This window comes from Vulpes lagopus, chromosome 3 (assembly GCF_018345385.1).
Source record: "Vulpes lagopus strain Blue_001 chromosome 3, ASM1834538v1, whole genome shotgun sequence".
Lineage (NCBI taxonomy): Eukaryota > Metazoa > Chordata > Mammalia > Carnivora > Canidae > Vulpes > Vulpes lagopus.
The window spans coordinates 148,628,816-148,645,663 of record NC_054826.1 but is presented as its reverse complement, the minus strand read 5'-3'; the positions used below and the strand labels follow the sequence as shown (position 1 = coordinate 148,645,663).

Below are 16,848 nucleotides of genomic sequence, written 5' to 3'. Positions count from 1 at the left end.
TTGAAGAATCATCAGGTGATTTACTACTTTTCTTTTCCTTTTGCCATGACAATGGCAATGTTCCAGATAAAGACCACTCTGTCAGCCAGAGTACAGAGTGAAGATGACAGGCAGCAGAGCCTTGGTGGCATACTGTAGCATGAGATAAATAAGCCTTATTGCAGGCCACTGATATTTTTTTAATCATTTGTTATTCAGCGTAACTAGCCTATCCTAATTGATACACATGGTCTTATTGCTCAATCTCTTTGATTGCTATTGTTATAGCCCTACTAGCCTCTCGATGCTTACACAAGTTTCTCCCCCCTGCCTTAGAACTTTATCTGTTATTGTTTCCTTGAAAAGTTTTTTACACCCTTTTTTGCCCAGTTAATATTTACTCACCAGTGAGATCTCAGCTTAAGTGTGAAATACTCAGGAAAGGACTGCCTGACCCATGTTCAAAGTACTCTGAATTCTAGGTGCCTGGCTGGTTCAGTTGGAGGAACATGCAACTCCTGATCTCAGGGTCATAAGTTTGAGCCCCACATTGGGTGCAGAAATTATTTAAATAAATAAAACTTTAAAAAAAAAAAACAAAAGTATCCCAAATTCACCTTCTTTGCCATTATGTTTCTTTAGCGTTCCATGAAGACAAAGACCAGGTATGCCTTAGTAAGCATTGTATTTCCAGTGACAGCAGGTGATTTACCACTGGAAAATCACCTGGTTCTTACTTCTTTTCTCTTTCCAAAGAGATGATTTTTATGCATCTTTGTACATATGACAGAAAATGGCCATTCTAGTCCTTGAAACACCACACCTCCCACTCTATGGCCACCAATTGATCAGTATTCCAATATTTTATTTCCAGACTCTTGGAGTGAGAATCTTGTTGGCTAACCTTAGACATGTTCTATCATGATCCGCCTATAGTTTACTGAAAGATCTAGGTCAAGCAGAATCGACATAGCTACAGAGACTTCTTCTCAGGTACTAGGGGAAGTTCAAGAGGAAAGGAAGTGTGCAGACATCCCCCAAAGTATCTGCTTCAGTCACAACAGCTGACTCTGTTGTGACTTTCACTTTAACAATCTTGCTCCAAAAAAAAAAAAAAAAAAAAAACAATCTTGCTCTCAAAATTATCCTCATCCATACAAGGTAACAATCTCTACAGGGGGTTCCTTAATGAAGAAATTGGTGACCAAGTAGTTCTGACTGTCTGAGTTTTGTGTCTCCTATGGAGTCTGTCACTTGATTACCACTGCTACTTCACTTTGATCCCCTGGGAGCAGGGGGTTACTCTTCACCTGTTCTATTAACACTAACACTGAAACAATGGTAAACAAAACCCAAACCAAAAAACCTTTCCCTTGATACTCCATAATGTTGTTGGGAGAGATAAGCTGGAATTCTTAAAAACATTTTAATAAATATTAAGCAAGAGCAAAAGGGAAATGGAAGACGAAAGACAATAAAAACACTGTAGCTCACAAAGAAAAGGTTCTAACTCTTTCCCTGGATATATAGGTCTTATTACATTTAGGATCAAAGGGAAAAGAGCTTTATCATCTGAATATCTGAATGTTTCTCACCAACAGCACAGAAAATAATGACAAAAAAAATAAGTTTAGCTCTACGAGGATTTTTCCTGTTACATTTCTTCTACTTACAAAGGAAAACAGGGGTGCCTGGGTGGCTCAGTTAAGCATCTGCCATAGGCTCAGGCCATAGGCTTGATCCTGGGATCAAGCTCCACATCAGTCTCCCTGCTCAGTGAGGAGTCAGATTCTCTCCCCACCTCCACCCCCACTGCTCATGCTCTCTCTCTAATAGATAAATAAAAACTTTTCAAAAAGAGGAAACAGAAAATAACATTTTTTATCTGATTATTGTTAATTGAAACTACTTCAACATGTTTGGTCATTTCTACCTTTTTTTTTTTTTTTTAGAAAGATTTTAAGTAATCTCTACACCCAACATGGGGCTCAAACCCACAACTCAAGATCAAGAGACACATGCTCTACTGACTGAGCCAGCCAGGCATCCTGGTCATTTCTATTTCTTAAAGACCAAGAAAATATTTTAAAGGCACCTGCATAACTAGTGATACAGTCCAGATATTTTTTGGTTTTTAATTTCTTACATGGACGTTTGTTTAAAACAAGAAAAACAGCAAAGCTTTTTTTTTGTTGTTAATATAAATTAGAACATAACTTGAGGTAACATACGTAGGATTCCCTAAAAACATTTGCAAATAGGGACGGAATACAATTAATCTGAATCAACATATGTTTCCACTAAAACCTTTTCACATGTGCTTCATTTTGATAAGTATGTCCCATGTCCTATTACATTTTTTTTTTTTTCTAAACAGAGACTGTGAGCTGGGTTGTAGTTTTTAGCTTAAATTAAACTAATTTTATGTTTAAACTGTCACATTTTCCAGATTGTCATGCAGTTTTTATATTATCTCACCTCCCTTCTGTATGCACTATTTTCTCCAGCATACCTAATCAGAAATAATTCCTATAGCTTTAAAAACTTTTTATATTTGTTACATTTACATGTGATATACAAAATTAAAATTATTATCAATATCTTTTGAGCTCTAGAAATACGTAAAGTTTAAAGTCTTTTTCTGTGGTAAAAAATAATGAGAGACTATAATGCTTTGAGTTCAGTTTAAATGAGAATTCTATTTTAAAGTATTTATAGTATCACGCTGTAGGTTAAAACAAGGCTGGGACTGGCAAATATATTTAGGTTCAGTCTCCATCTCTGTCATGCTCCTTATTAGTTAAGTAAATTATGGCCTATTTTCTTTACCTATATTAAGAGTCATTGCGGATATTTTAAGTCTCTTCTAGTTCAAAAATTCCATGGTGCTAAAATATGAATATTTTCTTATACCTGAATTTTTTAAAAAGAATACTCATTAACTTTGTTTCTCTTTACATTGATAAAAATTTTTTTTAAAGATTTTATTTTTAAGTAATGTCTACACCCAATATGGGGCTCAAACCTACGACCCCAAGATCAAGAGTCATATGTTCAACCAACTGAGGCAGTCACAAGCCCCTTTACATAGGTAATTTTTAATTCCATCATTAAGTACAAACTATATGCATGCCAGGCATGTCAAATCCATTCAAAAGGAAGGCAGGGCAAAAATAAGCAAAATATATCTGCATGCATTTATTTATTTTTTAAAAAATATGTTATTTATTCATGAGAGACACAAAGAGAGCGAGAGGCAGAGACACAAGCAGAGGGAGAGGCAGGCTCCATGCAGGGAGTGGGACTCTGTCCCTGGACTCCAGGATCACGCCCTGGGCTGAAGGTGGGCGCTAAACCGCTGAGCCACCCAGGAATCCCCTCTGCATGCATTTAATGCACTGAATTGTACCTTTAAAATTGTTTAAATGATAATTTCATGTTATGTGATTTTTAAAAAAGATTTATTTATTCATGATAGACATAGAGAGAGAGAGGCAGAGACACAGGCAGAGGGAGAAGCAGGCTCCATGCAGGCTCGATCCCGGGACCCCAGGATCATGCCCTGGGCCAAAGGCAGGCGCCAAACCGCTGAGCCACCCAGGGATCCCCATATTATGTGATATTTTATCACACACACATTATATATGTATACATATTTGAATACAGTGCTTCCCTAACATTTTGTGCCTGCCACTTAGAATTGCATCATATTTATTTGGACACAAGTCTGTTTCTCCAAAAGACTCAATCACTCCAAGGACAAGGACTCTCTTAATCTTAGCTGTAACTCTAGGGCCTAGAACACTGTCTGGCTCTTAGTTACCAAAAAGGGCAATCATGTCCTGGCTTTTCCAAGTGTTGCCATTGCATGTGTTTTAATTATCATTTCAATCAAAGCAATGCATGAAACATTTAAAATGCTGCAAAAAAAAAAAAAAAAAAAGAAAAAAAAGAAAGTAAAATATACAGCAGAGAAAAATTCCCTGTCGCATATTAGGAGTTGGAGTTCAAAAACCCAGTGGCCACAGACGCTAGATCTTCAATAAATGTTTGTCAAAGGAATGCAGGAGAATTGAGAAGACAAAGAGATACACCAAAGTGCCAGCATCCCCCCCCCCCCCAACAGATCTATCTCACGCGGAATGTAAGCGAAGTACAAGACCGAAGTACAAGATTTCTTAAGAAATATGCCAATTAAGGCTTTCAAAGATAAATAACCCTTAGCGCTTTCTCCACGTAGGTTTTAACAAAGACGTGGTGGTATTCCAGCCTCGATCTAAAGTGAAGCAGCTGCCTGGAATATCCATTCACTGCTCAAACAAAAAGGTACCTGTTTGGGCACTTTATTGACATTCCTGAATACTACAGGGTCGTTTTCTTCAACGACAACTTAACACTATCCCCTCGCTGTACGTCGCCGATAGACAGGTGAGCTTGGAGGGTGCCCGCGGTAAGGGCAAGTTGGCTGTTTTCCCTTCGCGGGAACTGCCCTGCCCCGCCCCACCTCCTGCAGTTTGCACTCGGCTAAAACCATCCGAGACCTTGCGGATCTGACTCTAAAGTCGGGGGCGTTCCGCGGCCCCAACCTTCCTGGGCAGGTCGGCGCTTGGGGAGGCGCATCTTACACGCCGTGCACTGAAGACGCCCAGAGATCCCGGGGGCCTTCAGTTCTCGGGGGGGTCCGGGCCGCGCCCCGGTTAGGGCAGCGGAGCACCTGGCCCGGCGGGAGGGCGCGCGGGGCGCGGGGCGCGGGGCGCGGGGGGCGCGGCCTGGGGCAGGATTAGCAGCTGGGGCCGACGGGAGGGCCCGGCAATGACCTGCACGATTTGAGCCCCGAAACTCTTTGGCCCGAGGAGGTTAGAAAAAGCGGCTCGTTTACGTTAGGCCTAAATAAACTTCGACAAGTGGAGCTGCGGCGGGGCGGGGGGACACACACACACACAAAAAAACAAAAAAACCCCAAAGAGTACGCTCCCGAGTTGTAGTGTCCACCGTACGGCCGTTAAGCGCAGCAGAAAAGCGGGCGTGTGGTTTTTTTTTTTCTTCTTCTTCTTCTTCGTGTTCGTCTTCCCGCCTCCCAGGAGACGCGAGGCCAGTCCTCTCCCCTCGTGTTCACCCCGGCGGGGTCCTCTCCGCCCCACCTCCCCCCGGCCCCCGCCTCGCGACGGGAGGTAGCGGCCGCGGCCGTCACGTGTTCTGGCAGCCGCCAAGTGAGGCCGCTTTTGCGACGCAGTGACAGCCAAATGGTGCGACAGGAGGAGCCGCAGCTGCGGCAGCAGCGCCCCGCACCGAGGAGCTTGAGGCGGCTCCTGGCGTCGCCCAGAGGGAGCGACTGAGCGAACAGAATCCGGCGCGGGCGGGCGGCGGCGGGCGGTGGCGGGCGGCGGGCGGCGGCCGGGCGGGCGGGCGGCGAGGGGGAGCCCGCTACGAGTGCCCTCGCTCCCCGCCGCTCTCCATGAACCGGGCGGAATAAGCCGCGCCTCCAGCAGGGGCTGCGCCTCCATGAATCCCTAGGCTTTTTTTTTTTTTTTTTTTTTTTTTGCCCCCTTTCTTTCCCCGCTCCTCGCCCCCCCGCTCCGGGTCCCGTCCCGCCCTCTCCCCTCGCCAGCGGCGGCCGCGGCCAGGTGCGGAGCGCAGAGCGGAGCGCAATGGCGTCCAACCCCGAACGGGGGGAGATCCTGCTCACGGAGTTGCAGGTAAGGGCCGCGGCCCGGGCGGGAGGCGCTGGCGGCGGCGACGGGGGAGAACGTGTGGCGCGGGGCCGGGGGCCGGGGGCCGGGGGCCCGGGGCGGGGGGCGGGGGGGCGTGCGGCCGCCGCGCCCCGACCCGCTAAGTGCGGAAACTCGGGGATGTCACTCGGGAGCGCCGGCCCGCCGCCGCCGCTGGAGTCCGACCTGCCTAGCATCCCGGAGGCGGGGGCCGCGCGCGTGGGGGCCGCCCGAGCCCGCTCCCCGCACCCCCGCCCGGCGCGGCCCGGCCCGGCCCGGCCCGGGAGCCGCCCCCTCCCTGGGGTCCGCGCGGCCCGCGGGCGCCCCCCGCCCCGCCCCGCCCCTGCCCGGCCAGGCCCCGCCCCGCCTTTCCCTCGCACCCCGCTCCTTAACCTCCCTCTGAATGACTCCCAAGCTGCTTTCTTGTCCCTCCCCTTCCCCTCCGACTCCGCACAAAGAGCGCCCCCATAACTCCCAGCCCCCAAAGTTTTTTTTTTTCTTTTTTTTTTTTTTTTTAAGCGTGTCATACCGAATGCCGCCTCCCTTCGCTAGCCCCTCTCCAGGTGACTCCGTCTCTTTCCCCTGCTGCGGGGGCTCCCTTTCTCTCTCGGCCTCTCTAACCAGATGATCTAGCTCGACGATCCCCTTCTCTGCTAACTCCCGGCTCAGATCCGGAAGCTCCGCTCACAGATGCTGATGCTTTTTCGGACTTTCGTTTTCCCTGCCGGTTTGAACACCAGAGAAAAGCCGCAGCAGTTGTTTACAAAAGAGCAAGCCGTAGACGGAGGGGAAAGGTTGGGCTCCACATGCCCGCAGAAAGAGAACAAAGTATGTCCCTGAGCTAGTGAGGTCTCTGCCGAGTAGCAGGGTTATTATCGTCTTCCATTTGCGGCTGGATATTCAATGATGTAGGCAGGAATTTTGTCCTTAAGTCTGTGCTGTGCAAGGATACCTACGCTCCTCTATGGAGTTTATTATTATTATTATTATTTATAATCCGGGGGTGTCCCAGAGATGTTCACATCTGGATTAAAGTTTTACACTTGTTTTCTTGACTTTTAGCTTTATTTTGGTGTGTTTGACTGTAGACACCTTTAGCTATTCGAAAATTGAAGATAGGATTTAAGACAAGAAAAAACACACATACATTTCTTTTTTTTTTTTTTTTTTTTTTGTGGTGCTTTGGGCAGTTACTTCTCCTTGAAAGACTTAATCTAGATACTGAAGGGTTGATTTTTCGTGATATCAAAATTAAGTGTTGCAACTGCCAATTCCCCCCCCCCATAGATCTTTTTATTGTGCAGTTAGATGTAAGCTTGAAGGCATTGTTATAATATTTGACATTTAGTGACCAAAAGTACAGATTTCAGCAAAGCGTACCAATGCAGGCTTGCAAATTTGGAATCCTTTGAATCAGCTTTGAATTTCATGTCATTGAATATGTTGCCATATAGTAGTCTAATTACTTTCACCCTTTATGACGTCTTACAGCATACCGCATGTGCTAACTGAATGGAATTTATTGTTTTATTAATTAACGTGAGCTTTTAAAATGAGGTTTGTTTGAGGCACCTCGGAAATGCTTTCCCGCTGCCTAGTTTTGAAATATGAAACACATACTTTGGTTCTGAGAAAAATCCACTAAAATGGACAGGAGCATTTTTTCTTTGAATGGAGTGGCTTCAGAATTATGATGTATTTGGCATCCTAATTTGTATTTTATAGAAAACTATAATAGAAGACACTCATTTTGACACTGGACCTGAAAATATGTTTTCAGATGTGTTATAAGTACACTTAGGGACTTTTAATAGGATCAATTTTGACGTGAAGGAAGCAAGTCAAAGAGAGAAGAAATTTATATATGAGTATTTTAAAAATGGGATCAAAGTAGGGGAACACCTAATCTATAGTTATATTACTTTTAATAAGTCTAACTCCTTCCAGAAAAAGAATGATTTTTAGTGTTACCTTATAAGTTGATAAGTATGTCCAGAGCATTTTTCTTGGTATATTTGACTCTTGGTTTTAATAAAAGTTATTGCATTTGGACTTTATCATATGTATTAAATTAATTGAGAACATTGTTTATATTTACACTTAAGATAAATGGTGATAAAATTTGCTTCAAGTATATCCATCTATTCAAATCTTTTACTGTTTCACTGGGTCATGGAACTAGTATATAGTAGCCAAATATTTATCAAACTTGTTTGGAGAACCAATTTTTAAAAAGCCTCTAAGTTTGAATTTATTTCAATCGAGAAATTAATATGTAGTTCTTAATGCCTCTCTGACATACTGATTTTAAGTATTATGTGGCAGGCTTTAAAACTGGTGTTTAGTAGTTAAAAACTGTTACTTTGCCATATCTTGTGTCAGATTCTTGTGTCACTCTGAAAGTTACATGTTACAACCTAGGTTTAATGAAAGTGATGCTTACTTTTAGAAACATTGTATATCCAACACTTTACAACTATTTTTCAAGTTATATTCCAGGATTTGAAATACTTTACTATTTGAGTTGGAATTGGGTTATTAGTAACCTTAAGTAGTGGAAAGACAAAACAAAATCTGAAACCATAGTGTTTTGCCTTTATTAATTACTGTAATATTTCTCTGGAGTAATGTTTCTAACTCTTGCTAGTAATTTAGGAGGATTATTCAACAAGGAATCATTAATAAAGTACACATAAACTTTGATGGCTAGAGGCTTCAATGTATAAGGAAGAATATTTGCTCTAGTAAAAATAAAAATAGGCTGTTAAAAATATAAACTTAATTGGCAGTTTCTAGTTCCTATCTTTTGTAACCAGCTTGTTTTTATCTTGTTCTCCTTGTTTTTCATTTGAAGTAGAAACAGATTTTTTTGTGGGGCCAAAGAAATTAAAGTTTATTCTTAAGGAAACTTGATTAATGAAAACTATATAAAGAATCTCAAAATGAAAATATTGGCTACAACAGTAATTTGGTAGACTGCAAACCCAGATATTGAATACCATACTAATAAAGTTATCTTGTTGATTTTTTTTTTAAGATTTCATTTATTTATGACAGACACACAGAGAGAGAGAGAGAGGCAGAGACACAGGCAGAGGGAGAAGCAGGCTCCATGCAGGGAGCTCGATGTGGGACTCCATCCGGGTCTCCAGGATCACACCCTGGGCTGAAGGCGGTGCTAAAACGCTGGGCCACTGGGGCTGCCCATATCTTGTTGATTACCAGTGATTTATCTTCATCAAAATGCCTAATAAAGTATTGGGCCAAGCATCTTAAATTCCATTCTCAGCAGATTTTAAGTAGAGGTGACTTGCTCAAGTGGAGGGTTGAGGTAGTTAGCCTTAAATTACAGGGATTAATTTCAAGAAACATTTATTATCTACAAAATCTATTACATATTATAGGATATAAAGATGAGAAGATATGACTAGAAGAGAGTACAAATAACATTTATGGAACATTTGCTATATATCAGTCATTGTACTTGGTGCTCTAAATACCGTTTTTAACCTTTATGATAGTCCAGTAAGGTGGGTATTGTTATTTCCATTTAACAGATCAAGAAACTGTTTAGGAATGTTGGATAGATAGTTCATGGTTACACTGTAAACCTGAGTTTGAAATCACATCACTGTTTTCTGCTATACCATTTTTTTTTTTTTGAGCTGCCACAGTTCTGTGGACCCATAAATATTTTGGATTGCAATGTTATGTATGAACTTAAAAAAAAATCAGCCAAAAATGTAATTAACTATAGTTAACTTTAATGCAAATTTTATACTCTTTGTTAGGTTTCTCTATAACAAGGAAAAATGATTTATACTGTCTTTTGGTAGTCTGTAACTTAGTAGTGCATTATTGTTGGGAATTAGGTGTAATATTCTATAGAGACTAACAGTACAAAATAACCTTTCTGCAGGTTTTCATCATTTAACAGTTACTGTTTCTGATGAAAGTTGTTGAATGTTTGCTGAAATCCTTTCAGAAGATTTTGCATTTGTTTGTAGTCTATTTGTAAGATAAACTTACCTTTAAAATTTTAAGCTCATGTGTAACCAACCAAGCTATGTGTTTGGCACTTAGTAGGCACTCAATAACATGTTGATGTGATGTCCTCCATTTGTCACCTACACTGAGAAATGTCTTTACTGTTCTGACTGAAGTTGATGATAATCATTGCTCTAAGAAATTAGTTTTCTTTAATTTATATTTTGAATCCTTTGTCCACAAAATATTTCCTTGAAAAGTTCAAAAGGGATTTTTGCAATCGTTACATTACACCTACGTACAACATATTATTTTACCCATTTAGTGTGAATGGGTAAATGGATGTCACCTAATTTTGCACTGATGCTGGAAAGTAGAACATCTCTGTTGTGAGGATTAAGATTTTATGGTGGGTTGGGAATGTAGTATGAGAAAGTAAGCAAGATAGTAAAGTGGATTTTACAGTTCTTTTCTTTTTTTTAAAGAGAGAGCACAAGCAGGAAGGGCAGGGAGAGAAGAGATGATCTTAAGCAGGCTCTACATTCAGCACGGAGCCTGACATGAGGCTTGAACCTACAATCCTGAGATCATGATCTGAGCCAAAATCAAGAGCCATTCCTCTAATTGGTGCTTAAGTAAGTGCCAACTGAACCATCCAGGCATTCCTGTAGTTCTTTTCATTGTAAACATAATACATGTTCATTGTAGAAAATCTGGAAATACAGAAAAGCACAAAGAAAATAAAAAGTGCTCATAGTTCTGTTACTCAGAGATAACTGACAAACCATCCTAGCTTTTAAGTCCCAAGGCATTTCAGTTTATTTCCTCCCTGTCCCCCTCTTTCCTAATTGAGATATATTTGATATACAATATTGTGTAACTAGAAGGTATACAATGAATTGATTTAATACTTTTCCTCCCTTTTCTCCACCTACTAGATTTTTTTTAAAGTCTTATTTAATCATGAGAGACACCGAGAGGCAGAGACATAGGCAGAGGGAGAAGCAGACTCCCTGCAGGGAGCCTGATACAGGACTCAATCCCATGACCCCGGAATAATAACCTGAACTGGGGCAGGCGTTCAACTATTGAGCCACCCAGGCATCCAACTTATAAGAATTTTAAAGAGAAATGAGGTTCATGGCATTTTAAAATAGAAGTAGATATAGATTAAGAAAATTTCTTGCCACTAGTTAGAGATATGTGGATCTAACTGGCTTTATTGATTTTTTATATCAAAATGTTTTGATTTGAGTCAATACTTTAAGATACAGTTGAGAAGAAAAGTGAGTAGAGAATGGACTTAGTAATAGACAATGATACATAGCATCAACTCTGAATAATTGATACAAAGTGGTTTTGATACAATGTGGTTTTTCAGCTTAGATTTGATTGTTACTACTCTTACAGAATGCTACATACTTTATTGAATAAGGCATGTCCTTATTTTTTAATTTTTTATTCGTGAGAGACACACAGAGAGGCAGGCTCCCTTTGGGGAGCCTGATGCAGGACTCTATCCCAGGACCCCGGGATTGCGCCCTGAGCTGAAGGCAGATGTTTAACCACTGAGCCACCCAGGAGTCCCCTCAGCCATGTCTTTAAGTAACTTGCCAAATACTTTCTAATTATGTAATAATCTATACTGAAACTAGTGTTACAAGATGATGGCTCTAAATAGATTGTTTTTCTGTCATCTCTAATTAATGTAATACAGATTATTTCTAGTTTTGTACAACTTGACTATTCAGATGTGATCAGGGTTGAAATGGAGAGGTAGGGGGCCACTTTCTAAGCACTGTCTCTTTACACCCCAGGGCTTTGTGTTTGACTCCTTAGGCTCTTTTTTGCTTTTCAAATTTGGCAACAGTAGATTTTTATGCCTTTTATCAAGTTATTCCTATGTGCCCCCTTTTAAAAAAAATAGTGGAGTAGTAGTTTATAGAGATAAATATCACTTAAACTTACATGTGTATGTGATATTTTAATAGAATAGTTACTTCTGGGGCACCTGGTGACTGAGTCGGTTAACCATCTAACTCTTGATTTCAGCTCAGGTTATGGTCTTGGGGTCCTGGGATTGAACCCCGCCTTGGGCTCTGTGCTCAGCACAAAGTCTGCTTGTCCTTCTCCTGCTTCTGTTCCTCCCCCACTCATGCGCGCTCTCTTTCTCTCTCTCTCTCTCTCTGTCTCATTCACTGTCTCTCAAATAAAATCTTTAAAAAAAATGGTTCTGCATCATTTCCTTGTAAGATGTACTGCATCAATTATCAAATGTCCATTGTATTTCAAAAACCAATTTTCTATGAAAAAATCATAACATTTGATATGATTAACTTTTGATATAGAGCAGAGTTCATACTTGGTAGCAAAGTTGAAAAGTAGTTAAAAGCTTTAGAAAGATATTTAAAATTTTGAATAGGAAAACGTACTAATGAAAAAGTAACTTCTAGTATCTTAGAAAAGCAGAAATAGAAAACATTTATTTTGATACATGTCTAGTATCCCTTAATTTTATCTAATAAAATTTTACTTGAAATTAACTACTGTCATGTTTGGTTTTTCACAATCTCACAAAAATTGTGTAATGTTATGTATATAAATATTGTCTTTAAAATGAACAGGAAAGCACAAATAAGTATATTTGATCAGAATAAATACCTTAGATTTGAAGGTAAATGTTGGTGTTACATTATAAAGATGAAGGGATACATAAGAATTACATAACATATACTGTTACCAAGATCTATTTTAGAAACTTGGCAGTGATTTTCTTTTAAAGATTTTATTTATTTATGAGAGACACACAGAGAGACAGAGAGAGAGAGAGGCAGAGACATAGGCATAGGGAGAAGCAGACTCCATGCAGGGAGCCTGATGTGGGACTCGATACCGGGTCTCCAGGATCACACCCGGGGCTGAAGGCAGCGCTAAATCGCTAAGCCACCAGGGCTGCTCCTGATTTGCTTTTTCTAATTAGTTAAAGTTTTGCTTTCCTGGCTCACAAACACCTTAATTAATTAATTAATTTTTGTATATATATTTTTTATTGGAGTTCAATTTGCCAACATATAGTGTAGCACCCAGTGCTCATCCTGTCAAGTGCCCCCCTCAGTGCCATTCACCCAGTCACCCCATCCCCCCGTCTGCCTCCCCTTCCACTACCCCTTGTTCATTTCCCAGAGTTAGGAGGCTCTCATGTTCTGTCTCCTTTTCTGATATTTCCCACTCATTTTCTCTCTTTTCCCTTTTGCTCCCTTTCACTATTTCTTATATTCCCCAAATGAATGAGACCATATAATGTTTGTCCTCCGACTGACTTCACTCAGCATAATACCCTCCAGTTCCATCCACGTTGAAGCAAATGGTGGGTATTTGTCATTTCTAATGGCTGAGTAATATTCTATTGTATACATAAACCACAGCTTCTTTATCCATTCATCTTTCAGTGGACACCGAGGCTCCTTCCACAGGTTGGCTCTTGTGGACATTGCTGCTAGAAACATTGGGGTGCAAGTGTCTCGGTCTTTCACTGCATCTGTATCTTTGGGGTAAATCCCCAGCAGTGCAATTGCTGGGTTGTAGGGTAGCTCTATTTTTAACTCTTTGAGGGACCTCCACACAAACACCTTAATTTATTGGAAAGTTGTTATGACAGAATTTGGAATTTGTTTTAGATTATAGAAGATGTACTTACGTATCTAAATATCATACATACATGTGTTAAATGTCATATTTTACACATTAACCATTTTGTTTTCCTTTTTCTATAGTTATCTTAGTGGTTCTCTGAGGAGGTGCTTGTTTTGCCTGTTTCAGAATTTTCATTGAAGTAATTTCATTAAATTTGGGTTTGGTTTTTTCCTCTTATTAAACCTTAGGCATACTGCATTGGATTAATTATCCATCTATCTTTCATTATAGTAAGCACCCATGGAACACCACTCACTCCCAACCTCCCCAAAAAAGCTAGGACGTTAACCTACTGCTATCTCCACCTTCTTGTCTACTAAGATCGTGATCATCTTGAGGCCTGTGTTCATTCTCTTGTTTGATATATATGCCTTTGCTGGATATGTAATTTGAAAAGGTGTATCTTTTATTTTAGTTGCTTTTGTATAATTGTGTTGAATATAATCTTTCTGAACGTGATTTTTCACCTGTGACTGATTTATTTTGTTATTGCATGTTGCTATAGTAATTTTAATTTCTGTAAAATATTTCATTGAGTAAACTATTAGCACTCTTCCCTTGTTGGATATTTGGATATTAATTCACTCTTTCTTGTTGAGCATTTAGTTACTTTCTGGTTTTTGTAATGGGAAACGATGAATGCTACGATGGGTATTCTGTGCATCTTTCCTATTATATACATATAAGAATTTTTATTATATACCTGAAGGTAGAATTGCTATCTCACAGGGTAGGTGAATGCACAACTCTAGAAGGTGATGCCCAGCTTACCAATATGGTTGCACCAATTTATATTCATATCAGCAATATATGAAAGATCCTTTGATTATCCATCTTCTCTGACATTTGATACTGTCTTCTAATTTTTACAAATCAGAAGAATGTAGAATGCTGTCTTGTGGTCTTGATTTGCATTTTCCAGATCATCACTGATGTAGAGCATTTCTTTTTATGTTTATTGGCCTTTTATGGTTCCTTTCAGTGAAATTCCTATTCATGTTTCTTGCCTATTTTTCTCTTTTTTCTTATTGACTTATAGGAGTCGTTTATATTCTTCATGTTAATCCTTTGTATATATTGTGAATATCTTCTCTCAGTTTGTAACTTTTCACTTTCTTTTAGCGAGTTTGTAGGAGGGACGGTTTTAAATGTTCTACCATTTGGCAAATATTTAGAATCATTTATATCATTGTGATCAGCAAGCCTGCACTTAATCTCTATTCTAGATTTTCTTTTTTTTTTAATTTTTATTTATTTATGATAGTCGCAGAGAGCGAGCGAGAGAGGCAGAGACACAGGCAGAGGGAGAAGCAGGCTCCATGCACCGGGAGCCCGATGTGGGATTCGATCCCGGGTCTCCAGGATCGCGCCCTGGGCCAAAGGCAGGCGCCAAACCGTTGCGCCACCCAGGGATCCCTATTCTAGATTTTCTATAGAAAGGGTAAACTTCTATGAAGTTTATCTGTGGATTCACAAATTGTCCAAATGAACAACTGTAGAAAGTTGTATAAAATATTGTGTCACTTAACACATACCAGGCGCTCAAAGGTTAGTTGATTCAATTAAAGCATGCATTTATAAGCAGAAAAGTAGTGAAAATTATATAGTAAATAGTTTATGAACTGCTGAGTTTTCACATTCCATATCTCTTTAGTGCAAACTAATTATTAACTATTATTATTTCTTTAAAGAACAAACTGGATCAGTTATTTAGTTATGTACATAGATTGTTAATAAAGTACTAGAGTTGATTAGATTTAATACTGGAGGGGATCCCTGGGTGACTCAGTGGTTTGGCACCTGCCTTCGGCCCAGGGTGTGATCCTGGAGACCTGGTATCGAGTCCCCACATCATCGAGTCCCACGTCTGGCTCCCTGCATGGAGCCTGCTTCTCCCTCTGCCTCTCTTTCCCTCTCTCTCCCATGAATAAATCTTTTTTTAAAAGAATAAAATATTATTTTTAATTATTTTATTTTATGGAAATAAAATATTGTAGAATTTACTGGTATTTACAAACGTGGAATCTTGTTCTTGTCACTGCTGTGGTATCCTTTTTTTTTTTTTAGATTTTATTTATTCGTGAGAGATGCAGAGAGAGGCGGAGACATAGGCAGAGAGAGAAGCAGGCTCCATGCAGGGAGCCCGATGTGGAACAAAAAAACCTCTAATTTTAATTTTAGTTGAATTTGTCAATTTTCTCTTGTTATAATTACTTGCTGTGTAAGAAACTGTTCCTTACTTTGGGTCTAACAGTCAACTATTCTTTCTACTAAGAGTTTTGGAATTTTATTTTTTATATCTAAGTCAACATATCTAGAGTTGATTGTTGAATACAGTGTAAAAGGTCTGAATTATTTAATTTTTAAAATATTATGAAATATGTATCAATATTCCTTATAATGTAAACTTAAAGTAGAATATTTTTCAGTTTTTAAGGCAGAAACATTTCTGAATAGCCTTAATTTTTTGCAAGTTAAAAGTTAAGAGTACATCATATTAGGTTATGTAATGAATTATACTTGAAGTTATCCTTACCTAAATCGTTAGTAACTTACTTTTTCCTTACAGTACCAGTTTGTGGTTTTTCTGTTCTCTGTTATAATCCCCTGCAGCCTTTGGTCAATAAGAAACTTGATTTACTCCTTGTTAACTCCCTGTCATTTTCCCCAGATAAAGCTCAGACCTTCTGTATTTCCTAAGTCGATCCATTCCTGCTCCTTTGTTCTCAGCAAATCACTTAACCTAGTCATTGCCTCTACTGCGTGGTGCATAGTATTTAATAATGTGAGTTTCCTCAACTTTTTTTCACCTGGCTTTAAGATTTCTTGGAATTTTAGCCATTGGTTTTTGTTGTTAATCAATTTTAAGGAAAAAATGTTTGATCTCACTGAGGTTATAATGTTCTAGGCTTCTGCTTCCTTTGGAATATCATTTCATTCTTTTGCAGGATGAGGCTTTCATTTTCTCTTTGCCTAAAAATAACTTCACATCTCTCCTTTTTTTTTTTTTTATCAGTACTTTTTCTTTAATACTGTTCTTTCAAACTTATTTTTATTTTTTAGAGATTTTATTTATTCATGAGAGACACAGAGAGAGAGGCAGTTCAACTTTATGTAAATGGCATCATTCTCTTTATGCTCCTTTGTGTCACTTTTTCATTCAGCACTGTATGATCCATTTATGCTGTGCCCTGCAGTTCATTCATTTTTACTGTTAATGTGATATTCAGTGGTGTGAATCTACCTCATTATGTTCTTTTTTTGATGGTCATTTTTTCTTAAGTTAAAATACACATAACGATGTACCATCTTAACCATTTTTAAGTATGTATATCAGTAGAATTAAATAATTTACATTGTTGTACATAATATAAGACATAGGCAGAGGGAGAAGCAGGTACCCCATAGGTAGCCTGATGTGGGACTTGATCCCAGAATCCCACGATCACAACCTGAGCCAAAGGCAGATGCTCAACCACTG

The 16,848-nt window shown here is 39.7% G+C and overlaps 1 protein-coding gene across 1 annotated transcript in view; it reads left to right on the top strand.

Annotated features, from left to right (window-relative positions):
* Positions 1 to 5,548: 5,548 nt before the first annotated feature.
* The window catches only part of PKN2 (protein kinase N2), a 133,133-nt gene continuing 121,833 nt past the window's right edge, over positions 5,549 to 16,848 (top strand). The window contains exon 1 of the mRNA XM_041747347.1: positions 5,549 to 5,675. Coding sequence (XP_041603281.1) covers positions 5,628 to 5,675 — 48 coding nt within the window. The 5' untranslated portion in view covers positions 5,549 to 5,627. The remainder of the gene's footprint in view (positions 5,676 to 16,848) is intronic.